Here is a 22,237-nt window from a genome sequence, read left to right on the forward strand (position 1 = left end):
TGTGTCTTGGAGTAACTTATTTAATGCTTTAATGGTTATTAAACTTAGAAATTGCTGGGTTTTTGTTTTTTTTTTTTAGTTTTGGGGGTTTTGTTTCTTTGGTTGTCTGTAGGATGGAACAATTTCTGCTCTACTTGAGAACAGATTCTAATTTTAGGAATAAAAGTAGCTATTGATAATACATATTTAATGAGATCATTTCCCATTTATTTTTGAAGTGCTACAGGGACAGGTTGTTCAATTCAAACTCTCTGACATTGGAGAAGGGATTCGAGAAGTAACTATTAAAGAATGGTAAGTTGGTCCCAACGTAATTTTAAGTCAATGTAAAATTAATTGAATACGCAAAGAGTAAGACTCAAATTGGGACACTTCTTTGTGATATGCTGGTAGCAGAAGTTATTCCTCAAATCTCTTTCTTGGATGTGATTTATTAACGACTGTTACTTTATTCTATGTGTATCAGTGTTTTGCCTGCTTGTGCGTCTGCAGCATGTGCATGCCTGATGCCCTCAGAGGCCAGAAGAGGCTATGGAATCCTCTGGAGTGGGAGTCACAGATGGTTGGGAGTCACCTTGTGGATGTCAGGAATTGAACCCAGAGCCCTTGATGACCAAGCCATCGCTCCTGTCTGTTTCTCTTTTAAAAAAATCCTTTAACTCTCTATTCTTTGCTTCAGCTAAAAAAGAGATTGCTTTCTAAGAGATGGTTGATAGAAAACCAGACCAGAGCAATAGTCAGATCCAGTGTGGCCAGCCTGCAAACCAGGCACAGCACCTCTGAGTTACACCCAGCCCACCAAGATTATGGAAGAATCTAATGTATGAACGAACTCCCCATTTCCTTCCTAATATCTTAAAAGCAATCTTGTCGTCTAACGCTCTACCACACTGAAAATGGTTTTCAGTAAGAAGGCGTGGTTCATGTTAGCTGGAACCACGTAAGCTTGCCTGGAGGCTTACGAGACACTTTACCTGAAAGGCACAAATCAAAAAATCCTCCTGAAAACTTAAAAAATTAGGACTGGAGGGATGACTCAGTGGTTAAGAGCGTGAACTGCTCTTCCAGAGGTCCAGAGTTCAATTCCTGGCATCTACATTTGGCAGCTCATAGCTGCCTATAACTTCACCTCTAGGGGGAGCCTACACCTCTGCCTCATACATACTTACATGCCTCATACTTACATACTTACATGCCCCCCATTATAACAAAAACTTTAAAATTACATAATGTAAATAAATAGATACATACATCCATAGATGCTTGGAACAAAGGAAGAAACCTTCTACTGCCTTTGATATCCTCTGTCCTTTTGTGTCTGCTATCTTTTGGGGAAAAAAATACCTCTTGGCACTGAACTAAGTTTTGTTTGTTTGTTTGTTTTTTGTTTTTGTTTTCTTTTTTGTTTTTCAGACAGGGTTCTCTGTGTAGCTTTGCTCCTTTCCTGCATCTCCGCTCTGTAGTCCAGGCTGGCCTCGAACTCACAGAGATCTGCCTGCCTCTGCTTCCCGAGTGCTGGGATTAAAGGCGTGTGCCACCACCGCCCAGCACTGAACTAAGTTTCAGAGGTTTTTAGAAGTAGCAGTTATGATGATTAAAGAAAATTCTCCCCCACCACAGTTCTTTATTTTTCCCCTCAAGATGGGTTTTTGCTCTGTAGCTGAAGCTGGCCTCACACTGGCCGTCCTCTGCCTCAGCCCCCTGTGCCCTCGATGCTGGGATATTGGTTATGTTCCACTGTGCTTGGCTCAGATATTCTTTAAAGAACTGGACGGAGGCCAGTGAAGGTCGTTTCCTCCACTGAGCATTCTTTGCTTTGTAAGCAGAAGATGTTAGTAACAGTTGTCTCTTCTGGCACTCTGTGATTGTGACTGAGCCATGGACTCAGGAGAGCCTGGCTTTGAAAGTGGCGAAGCACCTGTTCTCTGCTGCTGAGAGCCCCTCTGTCCTGTGGTGTGGAATCAGGGAACAGGCATGGCTCTTCCAACTCACGGTGGCCGTTAACAGTATTAAAATGTAATATGTATGAAATGTCTTACCTCTCCAAAGGACTGTGTACATTTGATTTATTGATACCTTACCTCAAGACCAAGTTTTCTTCAGACTAAAATAATTTTAACTTATTAATTTCTATCTTATTAATTTTGTAGATCCACGTGCATAGTGAAAGGGTTAAGGCTCTTAGAAGAGGAATTATTTTTTTCCTAATGAGAATCTTAAGGCCAGGCCTGGTTTTCTCAGCTACTTTGGAGGGTGAGGCTGGAGGATCTCAAGTTTGAGGTAAGCCTGCACTACACAGAGAGGATCTGTCCCCCTCATTCCAAATTTAAAAGTTTTTTTATTTTTAAGATAGGAGTATCTCGATACGTAGCCTAGGCTGGCCTTGAACTTGTGATGCTCCTGCCTCTGTCTCTTGAGTGATGGGATCACCAGTGTGCCTACCATGCCTCGCTCTCAAAACTTCTTAAATGACAAACATGTCACATGAGTTTCCCATGAGTTCTTGAACAATTATTAAGCGCTTTCTTGACTAGTGTTTGTTCTCTAATTTAATATATATATATATATATATAAATGACTCAAGAAAAAAATATATGCATTATGTTATACTTGGAAAATGCTTAAAATAGAATTTTATCTGTAGAATAGTGTGCCCTACACTAAAAATCCCAGCATTTAGGAGGCTGAGGCAGGAGGATGACTCTGAGTTTAAGGCCAGCCTTAGTTACATAGTAGGACCCTAGAGAGAGAGAGAAAGAGAGATCCATACAGTTGAATCACTTAAACAAATCCATTCTGCTAATGCTTGCTTTTTTATTGTCATGTTTAAACCTTTTGTATTTTGTGTAGTTACTGTTAAGGTAAGATTTTTGTCTGCTATTTTGGTGATGTTTCATGTGTTTATGTTTATGTGTTTCTTGTCATTGCTACCTTTGTTTGTGTCAGTTAGCTATTTCTAGTGCACTGTGTGAATTCCCTTTTAACCTGCCTAGCATTACCTTTATTGTTGTTTATTTATTCGTGTGAATTTGAGTTACTGTTCCACATTTCTCATTTCAGCCAGGAGGATTCTTAACATTTCTTGAAGGGTGAATTTGTTAGTCAGTCACTAGTTTTATCAGTTTTAGTTCTGGAAGATACTAATTTTACAAAAGATTTATTTCTGTTATTTTTAAATGTGCGTGTGTATGCACAAGAGTACAGGTGCCCTCACGGTGAGAAGCCTCAGAGATCCCTGGAGCTGGAGTTTGTAGATGTAATTCTGAATGGTCTTATTAAATAAGAAACACAGAGCCAAATGCAGAGTTAAAAGCCCAGAGGTCAGAGCAGCAGCCAAGACCTAAGACCAAAACCACCTTCTTAATCATCGCTGCCGTCCTTCCCCTCAGAAAGAGATCTACTTCCTGTGTGTCTGTATTTTTATTGACTTTCTGTTCTGCCTTCTCATTGGTTGTAAACCCATCCACACAACCTCCTCATCACTGCCTGTCTATACAGACCTCCAGGTCTCTATGGTTGGTATTGAGATTAAAGGCATATGTCTCCATGCTGACTGTGTCCTTGAACACACAGAGATCCGCCTGTCATGTGATCAGATTAAGGGCATGTGCTACCACTGCCAGACTTCTCCTAAATGGCTTGCTATTAGTTCTGACCCCCAGGCAACTTTATTTATTAACATACAAATAAAATGGCATTTCTGCACAAAAAAATATCACCATAGGAGTTATGGGTGGTTATGAAACAACCTGATATAGGTGCTAGGAACCAAACTTGGGTCCTCATTAACCACTGAGCCATCTCTCCAACTCCTCCTTAATTTTCTAAAACTAGATTTTTATTTAGATATTTTTCTAGATATTTTATTGTTTTTTAGACAGGGCCTCCCTATCTAGCCCTAACTGGACTGGAACCCACAGAAATCTACATGCCTATGCCTCTTGAGTGCTGAGATTGCTACACCAGCTCAAGATAAATATAACATTAAAAAAAAACCCTTCTATATTTATTTATTTATTTAATTTAGTGTCTGTGGCTGTTTTGCCTGCATGTATGTGTGTGCACCACATTCCTGCTACCTACAGATATCAGGAGATGGCGTCCAATCCCCTGGAATTGTAATTACCTGTTGTCAGCTACCATGTGGGTGCTGGGAACCAAACCTGGACCCATATGTACTCTTAACTACTGAGCTGAATCTCCAGCCCCCTAATGAAGCATTGTTAAGGACGGTCTTTCCTTTTCACTCACTCATTGACTTATCTCTCCACCTTCTAGAATTCTTGTTTTCTGATTAGAAAGCATCTGTTAATCTCAGGAGCCTTCCCTATAAAGATGTGGTTGTTAGCAATAATCTATAATAATCTTTTGGACAACTGTGACCAGCAACTTAAAAGAAGGCTTCTCATGCTGGTGTTGGGCTTTTGTTAGATGGTCTTTGGCTCTTGGAGGGAGTATTGTCAGCCAGAATGGGAAAATGTCATTTAAACTATTTATACACAGACTTGTGTGTATTATAGGTTGGTTGGTTGGTTTGTAGGTAGGTAGTTAATAGTACGTTCCTTGTGGCCTTTTTTCTCTCTCTCCCCGCCTCCTTTTTATTTATTTTTTTTGTTTGTTTTGTTTTGTTTTCGAGACAGGGTTTCTCTGTGTAGTTTTGGTGCCTGTAGACCAAGCTGGCCTCCAACTCACAGAGATCCACCTGGCTCTGCCTCCCGAGTGCTGGGATTAAAGGTGTGTGTCACCACCACGCGGCCCTTGTGGCCTTTCACACACCCTTATTTTTATTTTGCCTTTCTCTCTCTTTCTTTTGTATTTGCCTCCCTCCCGCCTCCCCAACTTTTCCTTATGAGATCACTTGTGCTCTGCTAGTCCCCTCTCTCCCTGATTTTTTTGCTCCCCAGCTCTCCCACCCCAGCATGGTCCCTCCACAATATGTACTCATTCTGAAGATTTGGGAATTGGAGCTTCTGATTAAAGAGAACATAGGATGTTTGTCTTTCTGTGTCTGGTCTACCTTAGTCAATATTTTCTAGTTCCATCTGTTTACCTGCAAAGTCCATGATCTCATTTTCTTCACGGCTGAATAGTATTCCACAGTGTATATGTACCACGTTTTCACTCGCCTTTCATCAGAGAAAGGACGTTTAGTTCCATTCCCTGGCTATTGTGACTACAGCAGCAGTCAGCGATGAGCATGCTGAGCAAGTACCTGGGACACAGGACCTGACTCCTTCACGCATGGACAGGGAGGAGTGTGTCTGGGTCGTACGGGATTGACTTTTAGCTTTTTGAAAATTCTCCACAGATTTGGGATTTCCAAAGTGGCTGAACCAGTTTTCAGTCCCACCAACAGTGAAGAGGACCCCCTTCCCCCACACTTGCTCCAGCATTTGTTGTCAATTGTTTCATTGATTTTTGCCATCCTGACTTGAGTGAGATGAATTCTCAAAGTTTTGGGTTCAATTTTCCTAATTGTTAGGGACATTATTTTAGTTCTTTATTTCTTAAGGCTACAGCTGTACTAGGCAAAAGAGAATGACATTAGGCAAGTTAAAATCACAAAGGATGCATATTGAAGACATCATCGTCGTCGTCATTTTCATTATTGTTTTTTATTTCTAAAAACTGTTCATTCTTTAAGTCTGATAAAAAGCTAATACAGGTTAAATATATTTTATCTGAAATGTTTGCTACCAAAATTAGTTCAGATTTTTTATTTGCAGAGTATAGAATACTTGCTTAGGCTTTATCATTTGAGCATCCAGAATCCAAGATTTTGAGTATCACTGTTTGGACAGAAAGAAATTTCAAATTTTGTATGTTCTAAAGGGATCCTCATTATGTAATATTATACAACATGAGGAAATACCACTTGAATGTAGCATTTTAAGAACTTATTTTCTCAAAAAAGTAGATCAAGCAGAAGACCTGAAATAAACCTGCAAGTACAGGGCTCAATTTTGGTTTTTAACTTCAGCATTTGTGATGGGTTTGTTAAAGGAACTCTGAAAGTCATCTCCATCTTTTCTAAAACCTTTCTTTGTGCCCCCCCCTCCCCCGGCATCAATGGTGGGCTGGATGTCTTTTCGTGTAACATTGCGGTATTCACATGCACATGCAAGGATGACTTGTGACCATGACTATTCATGTAAAAGTGGCCTTGTCTCTTTCTTCCAGGTATGTAAAAGAAGGCGATACTGTCTCTCAATTTGACAGCATCTGTGAAGTTCAAAGTGACAAGGCCTCTGTCACCATCACCAGCCGCTACGATGGCGTCATTAAGAAGCTCTATTACAATCTAGATGATATCGCTTATGTGGGGAAGCCACTGATAGACATCGAAACCGAAGCCTTAAAGGGTAAATGTGTCCTGCTGCATTCATTACTGCCGTCCTTTTGTTGTGGAATCCCAGTCAAGTAGTCCTTCCAGGCATGAGGTACACGCTATAATCCCAGAGCTCGTGTGGAGGAAGCAGGAGGATTGTGAGTGTGAAGCCAGCTTGGGCTACATAGTGAGTTTGAAGCTATCCTGGGCTACAGAGAAACTCTGTCTCAAAAACAGGATATTCTAATTTACAGAACCTAAATTGGAGATTTAGAACAGAAAATTAGGAAAACTGCGAAGATTTTTCTGTGGTACCTGATTTTCTTTCCATCAGATACCACAGCAAAAACCTATGCAGTAAGATTTCATTTGTCTGAATGTCTGCCTTCTGGAAACTTTATGTTCAACGAAGCAAGAAGCTCTCTCAGGGACTAAAGCTTGAGATCCAGAACACTGGTTAGTAAGAGCACAAATTGGAGTCTGTGAAAGTTGAACCTAACATGGGAGGATTGCTGGTTTGGTGTCTCGGATCTGGAATCTTCACTGGCTTGGCCTCTGTGTAGATGGTTGTAACACAAATTGCTAAATGGTCTGTTAATAAAAAAAAAAAACAAACAAAAAACTCAGAGCCAGATGTTGGGATAAATGCTGAAAGACCAGAGGGACAAAGGAACAAGCCACTGCCATGTCTCACCTCTAGGACTCCTCAGCCTGAAAAAGGCTCTAGTTCCTGTCTCTTCATGCCTCATGTACCTTTCTCCACCCAGCCATCACTTCCTTCTTAGTTCTGGTATTAAAGGCGTGTGATTTCCCAAGCAAAGGCATGAGATCTCAAGTGCTGGGATTAAAGGCGTGTGTGCTTCCCAGTACTGGGATTAAAGGTGTGTGCCATCACTGCCTAGCTTGGTTTCTCTCCTAGACTGAGTCAATCTCATGTAGTCCAGGGTGGCTTTGAACTCAGAGATCCAGATGGATCTCTGCCTGTGTGTGCCACCACTGCCTGGCCTCTATGTCTAATCTAGTGGCTTTTCTGTTCTCTGATCTTCAGGCAGATTTTATTAGGGTACACCATCTATCACCACAGATGGCCAGTGGTGACACATCGTGGGCAGGATTCTGTGTAGGGGCAAGAGTCACCTCTGAGAACCAAGAGCAGAGGAGAACTTCAGGGTTGCAGGAGAGAGAGCACACTTGTGACGTCCTAAGGACAACTCACTCGGTCCCAGTTCTTAAAAATTCCACAGGACTTCTCAGTGACCCACCCCCAGGATCAAGTCTCTAGTCACGGGACTCCGGGGGACACTCAGACCATAGCAGCGCTGACACATTTGTTTCTATATTTTCTATACCATGCACGTGCATTCTCACCAATGGTGGCCGTCAGAGCCAAACTACGTCAGCAGTAGAAGAGAAAATAAAGAAATCAATGAAAATAAAGAGATTGGGTAGAATTAGCAGTCGTGGCGCTTACATGTCACAAAAGGGAATGCATTTTGAGCACCATACAGGGGACACAGGAACATTGGGTAGTGCCATCAGTGGCAGAGAGCCAACTTTCTGTCTCAGAGGTTGACTGAGCTCCTCATCTTGAGAAAGAGCTTCAGCATCAGCCAGGAGTGCAGGAGGATCTGTGGCAGTGAGTGGGAAGGTGGCTAAGTGGACAAAGTGCTTCTCGCACAAGCGCGTCCTGAGGACCCGAGCTTGGATCCCGGGCACCCACGAAAAAGCTGGGCATGGCAGAGTGCGCCTGTAACCCCAGCGCTGGCGAGCACAGAGAGGCGGATCCTGGGAGCCCCCTGGCCAGCCAGTTTACCTGAAAAGGGAAGGCCCCGGTTTAGCAAGAGGCCCCTTCTCAAAAACTGCGGTGGGCAAATGATTGAGAAAGACATCTGACATTGACCTCCGGCCTCTGTGTCTGCATCCATGAGCAGGAGTGCAAGCAGGCTCACACACAGTAAAAACTAGGGCTGGCGTGGGGGTGCTCACCTTTATTCTTAGCACTCAGGAAGTAAAGACAGGTCTCTGGGAGTGCCAGGCCAGCCAAGGCTACATGAGAACCTGCCTCAAAACAAACAAGCAAACAATCAAAACAGTAAGCGTTAAAAACTGTTTTAATGTAAGTCTATAATGGGATTCATAATCAGCATTTGTTATCTGGGAAATGTTGAATAAGACATGAATGAGTAGTCTTTACTTCAGAAGTCAGGAAGGAGTATTTGAACAATAGTGACTGGTAGTTCTTCAACTTTATTATTTATATAATAATAATATCTAAAACTATAATCACTTTTTCCCAGAACCAACATTTGTGGTACTTTGAATAAGAATGTCCCCCATAGGCTCATCTATTTGGATGCTTATTCACCAGGGGGTAAACCTTTTTGATGGATTAGGAAGCGAGGCCTTGTTGGAGGAAGTGTGTCATTGGGGGGGTGGGCTTTGAGGTTTCAAAAGCCCATGCCGGGCCCAGTCTCTCCATCTGCTTGCAGATCAGGACATAGCTCTCAGCTGCTGCTCTAGCTCCATGTGTACTGTCAGGATGATGGACTGACCTCTCTGAGACCGGAAGCAGGCCCCCAATTACATGCTTTGTTATGAGTTGCCTTGGTCATGGCGTCTCATCACAGCAGTAGAACACTGACTTAGACAACATCTTAGGTCCATTTTGTTTACCTTTCCCTTGAGGAATTCTAATTTTAAAAAAAGAAAAGAAGAGAGGGAGGGAAGGAAGGAGGGAGGGAGGGAGGGAGGGAGGGAAGGAGGGAGGGAGGGAAGGAGAGAAAGCGAAATAAAGAAACAGACCTAACAAAGATATTTGGGCAATTCATTGAATAGTAACAGAGACAAATTAGGAGATGTGTGATGATCAATAACAGCCTGTGTTGGGGTAGAGAGAAATGAGAAGGGCTGGGGAATACTACCAAGGAGTTAAAGAGCACTGAATTTTTTATATTTTTATATTTTGTTTATTATGTGTGTGCATGTGCACACCACCATGCACATGCAGGGGTCTGAGGACAGCTTTTGGAAAGTGGTTTTCTCCTTCCATCATGTGGATCCTGGGGATCAAATTCAGGTCGTCAGGCCTATGAACAGGTACCTTTACCTGCTGAGCCATCTCGCTGGCGCCTGGACTTTTTTTTTTTTTAAGATATCAAGTCTCACTGTATGGCTTTGACTGGCCTGGAACTCACAGTGTAGACCAGGCTGGCTTGCCACTTCCTCCTGAGTGCTAGGATTAAAGACATATGCCATCATGTCCTGCTGTGGATACTTTCGAGGGTGAAAATGTGTTCATTATATTGATCATGGTAATGATTCATGGGTATATATGTATTTAAATCTTATCAAATTCTCTATTTTACATAGGCAGTGTATTGTCACAGTTATATCCCAGCAACAAAATATCTCAGTTATATCCCCAACAAAACTGATGAAATTGGGATCTATGCTAGTGAACTCAGGAAGTCGTCTGGACACTTGTGTTGCCTAGCCTACTGATTTTAGTTTGTGTGTGCATCTTTTCCTTTCACACTTTTGCTTTTTTATAATTTTAATTTTCTTCCTGGTACAGTCTTTTAGAAGCTTGAATTATATTACTTGTGTTTTATATTATTATTATATTTATATCTATTACCTATGCATGCACATTCAGCCACAGAGGCCAGAGATATCAGATCCCCTAGAAGTGGAGTTACAGGCAGCTGTGAGCCACCTGACATGACTGCTAGGAACTGAATTCCTGCTCTCAGCTACAAGCCTCTCTCCAGCTCCTAATCTAGCATTTGAGACGTAGAAGCTGAAGGACCAGGAGTTCAAGGTCATTCTTGGCTACTTAGTGAGTTCAGAGGCCAGCCTGGGCTACATAAAACCCTGTATCAAAAATAAAACACAGTACCGGGTATTAATAGTCTCTCTCCCAAACTTCACCCCAGCACTGAGATTTTGGATGACCTTTCCCCTAACTTTTGTGCTGGGAATTGAACTCGGGGCTTATGCATGCCAGGCAAACATTCTACCACCAAACAATATCCCCCTAGCCCTGTTTTCCCATCTGAAGTAGTCCACAGTTTTAGTCATAGATCACTGAGTGTGTGTGTGTGTGTGTGTGTGTGTGTGTGTGTGTGTGTGTGTGTGTGTGTGTGTGTTGTACATACTTGTTCATGTGTGTATGTGAGCGTATATGTGGGGACCAAAGCTTGATACCAATGTCTTCCTCAGTCACTTCCCACCTTATTTTGAGGGACTGTATCTCTCACTGAACCTGGAGCTCATCGATTCATTCCTGCTTCCTGGGGAATGAGCTCCAGGAATGTTTGCCTCCACCCCTCTTCCCCCACAGTGCTAGGGTTACATTTACGTGGGTGCTGAGGATCCAGACTCAGATCCTTGTGCACTCAAGCACTTTACTGACTCAGCCGTCTGGCCAGCCCCAGCACTGAGCTTTTTAAAGAGATGCTTTTGACTGAAGTTGTCTAATCTTGCTTCCAGATTCAGAAGAAGATGTTGTTGAAACTCCCGCTGTGTCCCATGAAGAACACACTCACCAAGAGATAAAAGGCCAGAAAACACTAGCGACACCTGCCGTTCGTCGTCTGGCAATGGAAAACAACGTAAGTCGTCTTAGAATTGAAGTTTGAGACTACATAGAGAGTATACATTTGTATCTCTAGGGGAAAAAAGGCAGCTCTCTGTAAAGCGGTTCAATCTGAATAATGAACATGGTTGCTATAGTAATGTGGTCATGGCACAAAAGCACCTGGGATGATGGGACAGGTATTTGCTGTTCTTCCAGAGGACGCAGGTTCTGTTCCCAGCACCCATGTGGACGGCTCAGTCACCACCTGCGGCTCCCACTCTAGAGCGTCTGATACCTCTTCTGACACCTAGGAACACTTCCAACATATGTGACATAAGTTCACACAAACACACACACCAATAAAAATAAATCTTAAAAAAATAACTGGGAAGAAATGACAGGACAACATGAACTTAGTACTTAATATTAATTGAATAATGGGGTATTTTATTCTTTCACAGAGCCCAGTAGCAGTAACAGCTAACTGTTGTTGGTTGTTTTTGCCCTTTTGGGGGGCCCACCACCAAACTCCCAAGTAAATCACACATGGAGGCTTATTCTTAATTATAGATGCCTGGCCTTGGCTTGGCTTGTTTCTTGTCAGCTTTTCTTAACTTAAATTATCCCCTCTACCTTTGCCTCAGTTTTTCCTTTTCTTACTTCTGTAAATCTTACTTTCACTCTTACTCTGTGGGCTGGGTGGCTGGGTGACTGGGTGGCTGGCCCCTCGCATCCTCCTCCTTTTGCTCCTTCTTCTTTTCTTCTCCTAGACTTCTATATATTCTCTCTGCCTGTCAGCCCTGCCTATCCTTTCTCCTGCCCATCTATTGGCTGTTCAGCTCTTTATTAGACCATCAGGTGTTTTAGACAGGCAAAGTAACACAGCCTCACAGAGTTAAACAAATGTAACATAAAAGAATGCAACGCATCTTTGCATCATTAAACAAATGTCCCACAGCACAAACAAATGTAACACACCTTAAAAACTATTCTACAACAGCTAACATTTCTCCAGTCTTTCTGAATACCAGTGTCTTGGGGCTGGGGAGATAAGGCGGCTCAGGCAGTGAAGTGCTCACTACACAGATCCAAATATGTGAGGTGATGCCCCCCATAAGCCTGGTGTGGTGGTGCACACATGCAATCCCAGCGTTCAGGACGGAGGTAGAGGATCGCTGGGCCTCACTGGCTGCCCGTCTGCTCCAAATTGGCAAGCTTCAGGTTTAGTGAGAGAGCAGACAGCTCTTGAGAAATCATACCAGAGGTTGACCTGTGGCCTTGACATGCACAGGCTCAGGTGTGTGTGTGTGTGCCCACACTCACATGAGCACACACAGGAGCACATCAAACAGGCAAACACATACAGGTGAATTAGCAGCACAGTTTAAGAATCCATGCCGGGCGGTGGTGGCGCACGCCTTTAGTCCCAGCACTCGGGAGGCAGAGCCAGGTGGATCTCTGTGAGTTCAAGGCCAGCCTGGGCTACCAAGTGAGTTCCAGGAAAGGCGCAAAGCTACACAGAGAAACCCTGTCTCGAAAAACCAAAAAAAAAAAAAAAAAAAAAAAAAGAATCCACATGCCTGCGACTGATTTCTTAAAGAACAAAAATCTGTAAAGGGAACGAAAGGCTAGCAACGGGAAGAGACTAAAAATGAACAGTCGTGGATGTGGTAATAAAAATCTGCCAAGCTACACTCTGCTGAGACAAGCAGGCTTGTGCTGTCTTTGTCCGTCCCTGTGTTTGTCATTTTGCCATAACTGCAGCAAAATGCCGGAAATGAACCATCTAATAAAGGAGATGTTTAATTTGGCCCCAGTTTCACAGTTTTCAGTTCATGACCAATTGGCCTCCGTGTTTTAGGTGTGTGGGAGTGCAGTGCATCATGGTAGGAGGGCAGGGGGAGGAAGCTTACTCTCCTCCTAGCTGGGAATTAAAAAGGTCACCCCAAAATCCCCTCTGATGACACACCTGTAGTAACTGGGGAGTCTCCCAGTAGACCCCAACTCAAAGTTTCCACCACATCCTAAAACCAGCAAATTAGAACCAGCCTTTATTTTATTTATTTTTTATGTATGTACACATAATTTTTTTAAAGATAGGATCTTATTACATGGTGCAGGCTGGCCTCAAAATCACTATATAGCCCAGGCTATCTTCATAATCTCTATTCTCCTACCTCAGTCTTCAGAGCACCGGAATTACAGGCATTCACCACCGTACCCTACTGAGCACAAGCCTTGAACACAGCCCTTGGGGTCATTCCAGATCCAAACCGTAGCCTACTCTGTGGCTGTGGCAGGTAAAATGCCAGGCAGCATGGCTCCCTGGCACTAATAAGTGCTTCCATGTCTCAGTCAACTTCCAGATCGGGAACTACTGTGAGACTTAGAGCAGAAAAAGGGCCAGTGCGCTTACAGAGCTGACAGGGCACTGAAGCCAGAGGTTAACAGAGAGGTTGTCATCTCAGAACCAATGGTCATCACAGTCATTTAAGCACGTGTGTGCCAGGCACTCCATACGTCATCTCTGATTCCTACAACAGCCTCAGGGTGAGAAAGGACAGATCGGGGTGTTAACGTTTCCAAACCCAAAGTAAACAAGAGAACTGGGAGTCGGAGGAGAGTTCTGTTGACACAGCCTGAGTTCTTCCCACGCTGGCCAGCACTGCAGAGAATTTCTGAGAAAAGTAGTTGTTACCATGGGGGGGGGGGGGTGAGGGCGGCAACCAAGTTTGTATCATGCAGATGTGTAATTGAATTGTGGAAATGTTACTATAGATCCAGAAGATTTTGCCTGTGAGGAACTATTCAAGGACAAACTCTGTTCTGCCTTGTGTGCTCATGGGCAAACACTCCACAACTGATCTACACCCCTACCCCCTTTTAGTGGGAACTTTTAAGTAGATGCTATGTATCCTAGTCTCATCTGGAACTTGCTATTGTAGCCCAACCTGGCTTTAAATTCACAATCCTCCAGCCTCTGCTCCTAAATGCTAAGATTATAGTCCTGTATTTCCAGGCCTGGCTTCTCTGTATCTTTTCTTTCACTTTCATATTTTGTTGTTGTTGTTGATGTTGCTGTTTTGGGGTTTTTTTTTTTTAATTCTGCTCTCCTACAACTTATCCCAACCCCAGTTTCCCCTCCCTCCACTCTTCCCAGATCCACTCCTCTGTTTCCCTCCAGAGAAGAGCAGCCTCCCTGTGATGTCGACCACACAGATCTTAACAAGATCCAATAAGACTAGGCACAGACCCTCACATCGAGGTTGGGTGAGGCAACCCAGTAGGCGGAAAAGGGTCCTAAGAGCAGGCGACAGAGTCAGAGACAGCTTCGCTCCCACTGTTAGGAGTCCCACAAGAACACCAACCCATACAACCATGTCATATGCAGAGGACCTAGCACAGCCTATACAGGCTCCGGGCTTGCCATGTCAGTCTGTGTGAGCCGCTATGAGCCCTGCTTAGTTGATTCTATGGGCCATGTTCTCCTGGTGTCCTCGACCCTTCTGGCTCCTACAGTTCTTCCCTCTTTCTTCCTCGGGGTTCCCTGAGCTCCAAGGGGAGGGGCCCAGTGGAGATCTCCAATTTGGACTCTTTCCACACCTAATATTTAGCAGTAGGTCTCTACATGTGCACCCATCAGCTGCCTGAGAAAGCCTCCCTGTGGTGGTACTTGTGTACCCTAATACAGTTTGTCTGAAGATCAGAGAGACAAAGGAACAAGCCACTGCCACGTCTCACCTCGCCAACTCCTTGGTCTAAGAAGGCCTCGGCTGATAGGCCTCTAGCCGAATGAGCTTCCTCAGCTAAAAAGGTTCCAGCTGAAAGGAACGCTTCTGCCGAAAAGCCTTCAGTTCCTGTCTCCTCACGCCTTATATACCTTTCTCTGCCCAGCCATCACCTCCTGGGATTAAAGGAGTGTGTTTCTCAGTACTGGGATTAAAGGTGTGCGCCACCACTGCCTGGCTCTGATTTCTCTCCTAGACTGAGTCAATCTCATGTAGTCCAGGGTGGCTTTGAACTAATAGAGATCCAGATAGATCTTTGCCTCCTGAGTGCTAGGATTAAAGGTGAGTGCCACCACTGTCTGGCCTCTATGTTTAATCTAGTGGCTTGTTCTGTTCTCTGATCTTCTCAGGCAAATTTTATTAGGGTACACAACATATCACCATACCTATCTGATGATGATTGGGCTAGGCACCCATCTAGCACATTTATATTTTTTAAAAAAATCAATATATAGTAATTATACAAAATAGAGGGTTTAATTTATAAGAAGTAAGAATTATGAGAGAAGGTCTAGAGAGATGGCTCAGTGGTTAAAATCTCCAGCTGCTCTTCTAGAGGACCCAGATTCAATTCACAAAATCTACGTGTCAGCCAACAACTAGCTCTAACTCTGGTCCTAGGCGATCTGGAGTTCTCTTTTGGCCTCCTTGGGCACCAGGCACACAAGTAATACACAGATATATGTACAAGCAAGACAACATAACAAATAAAGAAATAAAAACTCATTAAAAACGAAAAGAATTAGGGAGAGCAGAACATGGTGGCCCACACCTTTAATCCCATCACTCAGCAGGCAGAGGCAGGTGAGTCTCTTGAAGTTCAGGGCCATCCTGATCTACATAGTGAGTTCCAGACCAGCCAGGACTACACAGTGAGAGAGAGGGGGGGGGAGGGAGAGAGGGAGAGAGGGAGAGAGGAGAGAGAGGAGAGAGAGAGAAAGAAAGAAAGAGAGAGAGAGAGAGAGAGAGAGAGAGAGAGAGAGAGAGAGAGAGAGAAGAAAGAAAGAAAGAAAGAAAGAAAGAAAGAAAGAAAGAAAGAAAGAAAGAAAGAAAGAAAGAAAGAAAGAAAGAAAGAAAAAGAATGAATTATGGGAAAGATTTAGAGATTTAAATGGGCAAATGAACAGCAGTGTGCTAAAGGTAACAGCCACTTACACAGAGATCCTGAAGCTTATTTCTCAAAATGATGAAAATGTTGCTTCCTTGAACCAAGTTATTGGGCAGAAGTTTTTACCTTTAATTGATTATGCTCCATTTTTAAATTTTGATGATAGATTTGTTTTTTAGCACTAAAATGTGTTCTATTTTAGATTAAGCTGAGTGAAGTTGTTGGCTCGGGAAAAGATGGCAGAATACTCAAAGAAGATATTCTCAACTTTTTGGAAAAGCAAACAGGAGCCATACTGCCTCCATCGCCAAAAGCTGAAATAACACCACCTCCACCACAACCCAAAGACAGGACCTTTCCCATGCCAATATCAAAGCCTCCAGTGTTCACAGGCAAGGACAGGACAGAGCCCGTAACAGGTAACGGCAGAGGCAGTTCCGTGAGGCCGTGCTGATTTGTTTCATAGAAACTACCTCAGGGGATGTGTGTTCATCGTATGATGCTTTCCATTATTTTTTGAGCCAGGGTCTCACTATGTAGCTCTGAAACTCAATATGTAGACCAGGCTGACTTCAGACTCGCAGAGATCAGCCTGCCTCTGCTGAAGGAGACCCCTGCTGTGGGCTCCCTCCAGGACCTTGGGTTAGGCACAGACCATACCTTGTTTTCACAGAGAGATAGATCCGTTTTAAGCGGGGAAGAAAAGCTGAAGTGGCTGCTTTCTGACTCAGGCAGAAAAGCAGTAGCCAGTGACCTTGCAGGTGAAATTTTTAAGAGGAAAAAAGGGGAGGTCTGTGTTAGAATGGGCTAGGATGCCATGGTATATCTTGACTGGGCATGCTAATTAGGTGAGCCAAAGGGGGCTTTTGATTGCTGGACTTTAATACTTTGATATCTGGACTGTGGTAGTCAGCCTCAGGAGAAGGGAGTGTTCGATAAAGAGAACAGCCCTTGGGGGCTAGCTTTAGGAATGTAATGTAACCGTTTTTAGCAAGGCAGAGGGAATTAGGAGAAAGGCAAGGCCTGCCAGAGCCATATTCTGATGGGCTAGTGTCCCCTCATCTGCCTCCCAAGTGCTGGGAATAAAGATGTACACCACCACTGCCCAGCTTTCAATTCTTACTAACAGAAAAGTTCAAACTCATCGTGAACTTATAATGATGCAATCCACCATTTTGCTGATTTGTATTGAAAAATAACATATTATCGGATTTATATAAATGGATTGAGTTTCTTCTAGGCTTCCAAAAAGCAATGGTCAAGACCATGTCTGCAGCCCTGAAGATTCCCCACTTTGGCTATTGTGATGAAGTTGACCTTACTGAACTGGTTAAGCTTCGGGAAGAATTAAAACCTGTTGCTTTGGCTCGTGGAATCAAACTCTCCTTCATGCCCTTCTTCTTAAAGGTGAGTGTCACTCAAGCGAGGCCCCAGAGGACACCGCCACTTGTTTGTAAAGATGTCATAGTTAATCGGTTTGCATTAAAATACTACTTCGTACCTTATCATCAGACTTAGAAAAAAAGTTCAAACCCACTATCTCTTGGTTTCATAAGAATTTATACAATTGAAATCTGTGTTATATTTTTATCTACTTACCTCCTTTTTTAAAGATTAGTTTTATGTTTAAGTTACATTTATCTCTTTATTTAGTATGTGTCTGTGTGCATGCATGCATGTGTGTGCATAGTTAGAGTCTAACTAAGAGAAATCCCATAAAGGACCACCAGTCATCTCTGTGAGTTCGAGGCCAGCCTGGGCTACCAAGTGAGCTCCAGGAAAGGCGCAAAGCTACGCAGAGAAACCCTGTCTCGAAAAACAAAAAACAAACAAACAAACAAACAAAAAAAAAAAAAAAAAAAAGACCACCAGTCATGTATGTAATCAGCAAGAGCATTTAATAAAAAATTCCAGCATGCAGGGGTCAACCATCTGGATTCACAGGCTCCTTTTAAGCAGGATTAGGGGAGTTCCAGGTTAAGTAAACTTTGAAGTGATTGGGTAGAGACCCTTTTTGGTACAGGAATCATTTTTTGATTGGCTCTTGGCATCTGGTCAGCAACTGTGGCTGCAGTGTCTGGGGTCTGTTTGACTGAAAATAGCAAGAACAGTTCCTGCTTGTGGCCAGGTAGGACCCTGATTGGCTGACTGGCTACCAGACTGGACATACTTCCTGGGGGTCTGATGGAAGCCAGACATGAGTCAACATAGGATGGTGGGGTAAACTGGGGCAGAAGTCTTAGCAAACTGGCCCCTGGGGAAAAAAAACAAAACAACTGGCCCTGTTAGGGTCAGTCCTGTTACAAGAGGGGATGGCCATTTCATGCGTGAGTGTGTCTGTGTGCTTGTGTACTCAGGAGGACAGCTGGCAGTAGTCTGTTCCTCCTTCCACCTTGTGAGTCCCAGGGATTGAGCTCAGGCTGTCAGGCTTGAAGAAAGTGCCTCACTCAACTCACTGAACCATCCCGCCAGCCCGAGACTTCTTTGTTTGTTTGTTTGTTTGTTTGTTTGTTTGTTTGTTTGTTTGTTTGTTTATGAGGCAGAGTTTCACCAAGCAGCCCTGGCTGGCCTAGAACTTACTATATAGACAAGGCTGCTTTCAAACTCACAGAGATCAATGTGTCTCTGCCTCCTAAATGCTGGGATTAAAGGCATACACCACAATATATGGCTATTTATTTTTTAAGTGTGTGTGTGTGTGTGTTCATGTAAGTGGCCACAGAGGACAGAAGAGGGTGTCAGTCAGATCTCCTGGAATGAGTGTTGACAGGCAGTTGTGAGTCATTCAGCTTGGGTCCTAGGAACCAAACTGTTAGTCCTCTGCAGGAGCAGCTCATGCTCTTAACCACTGAGCCATCTCTCCACTTTAGACTAGGAGGAGAATTGTGCGGACAGCTGAGGAAAGCCTTTCGTTCTGAAAGGGTCGTAGGAAAGTTCTGGTTTGAGCTAAAAGGAGACTTTGCACCTGGCGGTGGGTGTTCATTTCCATGTATCCAGCACATTCAGGGGGGCTTCTGAGAATCATTTCCAGGGCTAGGCCTTGAGACCGTCGGGCTTGGGTGAGCATGCTACAGACAGTTACCTGAATTTTCAGAGCATCCCAGACACGGAGATATTACTGTCCTCACTCTCCTCTGAAGAGGCCTCAGAGAGGTTGGGAATCTTGTCATGGACATTAACTAACAAATTAACAAATGGAAAAGCCACATTTCTGGCCTGGTCTGGTCTGGCCTGGCCTCCCACTCAGCGTGACCCCTCCTGCCCTGTCATCAGTCTACAGAGACAGTCATCCTTCAATCAAATCATATCACTTCCCGAGGCTTTTCAATAGTTTCCACTCAGTGTCTTTAGAATGCTTTCCCAAGTCCTAGGGTGGCATACAAGTTTCTGCTGACTACCCCTCCAGTCTCCTCAAAACCGCTCCCCATTTTAATCTCCTTGAGCTATACATATAGTTGCTGGATTATGCAATTTTACCTGAAATACCCACCAAGTGTCTCCCCCCATCATTTCGTTTGTTTGTTGTTTTTGAAACAGTTTCACTAGCTAGCCCCAGCCTTCCAAGTACTGGGATTACAGGCATGAGCCTGTATCTCACCCGGCCTCCTTTTTCAAATATCTGTGCGTCTTAAATATCAAATCAGTTCAGTATTGACTCCAGAAACCTCTGTGGCTCTCTGGCGTATGGGCAGGAGAGAAATGATATAAAGAGAAAGGATGTATAAAGAAGAGCAGGGGAGAGAATAAAGGGGGCAAACGGGTTTGTGCCAGCAGGCTGGGCTCCAGTATGTATTTGAGCCAGCTCTGCCCTTGACTGGGCCAAGGACACCTGTGCATACTGACCTCCAATGGTCACTTTGCAATCACTGTGTATTCTTCCTACAGAGAAATGGCCTACCTGCCTTTTTGTGTTTGAATTCCTAATCTATTTTTAAACAACTGACTTGCTTCTCATAAAAATCTAAATCTACATGTTAGTGAGGAAATCGCTTGGGATTGAGACATTTTCTTTGGTACTTTGGCAGCCTGCATGGTTACTTTGAAAATTCCCTTCATGTTTGCAAGTGACCCGACCACTTCATCATTTGTTTTTAAATGAGGAGGGCAACCTAGATTCACCAAGATTGGGATAAGAGTGGAAGTGATAAACCCGCAGTGTGTGGCCTTGAATTTACACTCAGCCTAAATTAAGTGTTCTCTTTCCCTCTCCCTTCCTACCTCCAGTGCTTCCAGTCATCAATGTCATGTGACATTGTCTTTCTCTCCCACAGGCCGCTTCTTTGGGCTTGCTACAGTTTCCTATCCTCAATGCCTCCCTGGATGAAAACTGCCAGAACGTCACCTACAAGGTTGGCCATGCATTGTGAAAATCCTCACTGTAATAGAAGATGGTGTGTGTGTACTTGTAGGTTAGAACCCTCTAGGACACTCAAACAATGACCCCTTTTCGGACAGGAGTGAAAGCCGTTCAGCTGAAGTGCAATCTATCAGCTTTGTTTTCACTGTTTAATAAGGATTTTGTCAGGTGTGCAGCCAATGCACTTTCGACGTCCTGTCGAGTTTCCATTGAAAATGGTGGAACTATACAGATGTGGTGTGGGAACTATACAGATGTGGTGTGGGTGTGTTACTCATTCTGCTCAGCATCTCAAAAGAATCACCTCTCTCAAGATTAAGTTTCTGGAATTTTAAGGAAGAAAGCTGTCTTAGTTAGGGTTCCTATTGCTGTGACAAGACACCATGACCACGGTAACTCTTATAAAGGAAAACATTTCATTGAGGTGGCAATTAAATATTATAAAATAAAATATTTTCAGAGGTTTAGTCCATTATCATCATGGCAGAGAGTATAGCAGCATACACGTAGACATGGTGCTAGAAAATTCTACATCGTGACTCAGGCAACAGGAAGTGGTCTGAGACACTGAGTAGTATCTTGAGCATATATGAGACCTCAAAGCCCACCCCGACAGTGACACACTTCCTCCAACAAGATCACACCTACCTCAACAAGGCCACACCTCCTGATAGTACCACTCTGTTTGGGGGCCGTTTTCTTTCAAACCATCACAAGAACGATTTTTTTTTAAAGTATGTGTAGGTAGGAGCAGATTTCTTCATGTGGGAATATACCCATGAGTACAGGGGCCTGCAGAGGCCAGAGGCATTGGTTCACTTGGGTGGGGTTACAGACTATCGTGAGGCTCCCTATGTGGGTGCTGGGAAGTTAATTTGGGTCCTCTGGAAGAGCAGCAAGTGCTCTTAACTTCTAAGCCATCTCTCTAGCCCAAAAGAGAATAATTAATAATATATTTTTTTAAGTAATACATTTGACTCCAGTTTGAGGGAAATCTTCTGTTTGGACTGAAAGTTTCTTAAAACAGAATTCTTGCAATGTTGATTCCCATATTCATTCTCCATTAGCAATGCTCAGCTAGCAGTGAGCGTAGGCCTACAGGGAGGTAGCTCAGTGGCAGAGTGCTTACCCAGCATCACCAAAACACAAACCAAAAGGTACAGATGCAGGCCATCTGATCAAAGCTATTGCAGTGTACCTAATACAGTGAACTCTTTATTTTTATCTTAATCTTTCCTAATATAGCTTAGTTTAAAAATTTAGAGAAAACAATGTTTGCCTTCATTCCTGTGGCCTCAGATACTCCCTTTTCACCCTAATATTCTTCCATGAATTCATTTAAGTAATACAAATTTTTCTTTGTTTTTCTCTTTTTCATTTAATATATTGTGGATATCATCACACATCAATAGATGTGATATTATCATTTATTCAATCAGTGACCTACTGGCAAATATTTTGTTTTAGAACTATCTGATGCTGCCCCCCACACCCCGCCCAGTTAATTGCTTCATTTATTTTCTTAGCACAGGTTTTTATATATATTGTATGTATCTTCATGATGGAAAGAGAGAACTGACTCCTGCTAGTTGTTCTCTGACTTCTGCGTGCATTTCATGGTGTTTGTATGTACACACATGTATGCACACAAATGTTATTGTAAAATTTAAAAAGAGACTATTGTCTCTAAAACAATCTTTTAAGCTTGGTTAAATTATTTATTTATTTATTTATTTATTTATTTTGGCTTTTCAAGACAGGGTTTCTCTGTGTAGTTTTGGTGCCTGTCCTGGATCTCGCTCTGTAGACCAGGCTGGCCTCGAACTCACAGAGATCCACCTGGATTTGCCTCCCAAGTGCTGGGATTAAAAGCGTGTGCCACCGCCACCCGGCTTAAATTATTATGCTTTTAATTCACACTTATTTTATTGAGGGCAGGAAACTGGTGTCACTGTACATACGTGAGTGGAGGTCAGAGGTCAGAACTTACAGGAGTTCTTCTCTCCTTTCACTCTGCGGGTTCAGGAGTTTGAGCTCAGCTTGGCAGCACGTGCCTTTACTCATGATGCCCTCACAT

General features: G+C 43.4%; 1 protein-coding gene across 1 annotated transcript in view; it reads left to right on the forward strand.

Moving 5' to 3' along the window:
- The window catches only part of Dbt (dihydrolipoamide branched chain transacylase E2), a 39,113-nt gene that overhangs the window by 11,597 nt on the left and 5,279 nt on the right, over positions 1–22,237 (forward strand). Inside the window, exons 3-8 of the mRNA XM_042279793.2 lie at positions 219–294; positions 6,181–6,362; positions 10,820–10,941; positions 16,006–16,222; positions 17,044–17,210; positions 20,075–20,152. Of these exons, the coding sequence (XP_042135727.1) occupies positions 219–294; positions 6,181–6,362; positions 10,820–10,941; positions 16,006–16,222; positions 17,044–17,210; positions 20,075–20,152 (842 nt within the window). The remainder of the gene's footprint in view (positions 1–218; positions 295–6,180; positions 6,363–10,819; positions 10,942–16,005; positions 16,223–17,043; positions 17,211–20,074; positions 20,153–22,237) is intronic.

Source organism: Peromyscus maniculatus, chromosome 6, assembly GCF_049852395.1.
Source record: "Peromyscus maniculatus bairdii isolate BWxNUB_F1_BW_parent chromosome 6, HU_Pman_BW_mat_3.1, whole genome shotgun sequence".
Lineage (NCBI taxonomy): Eukaryota > Metazoa > Chordata > Mammalia > Rodentia > Cricetidae > Peromyscus > Peromyscus maniculatus.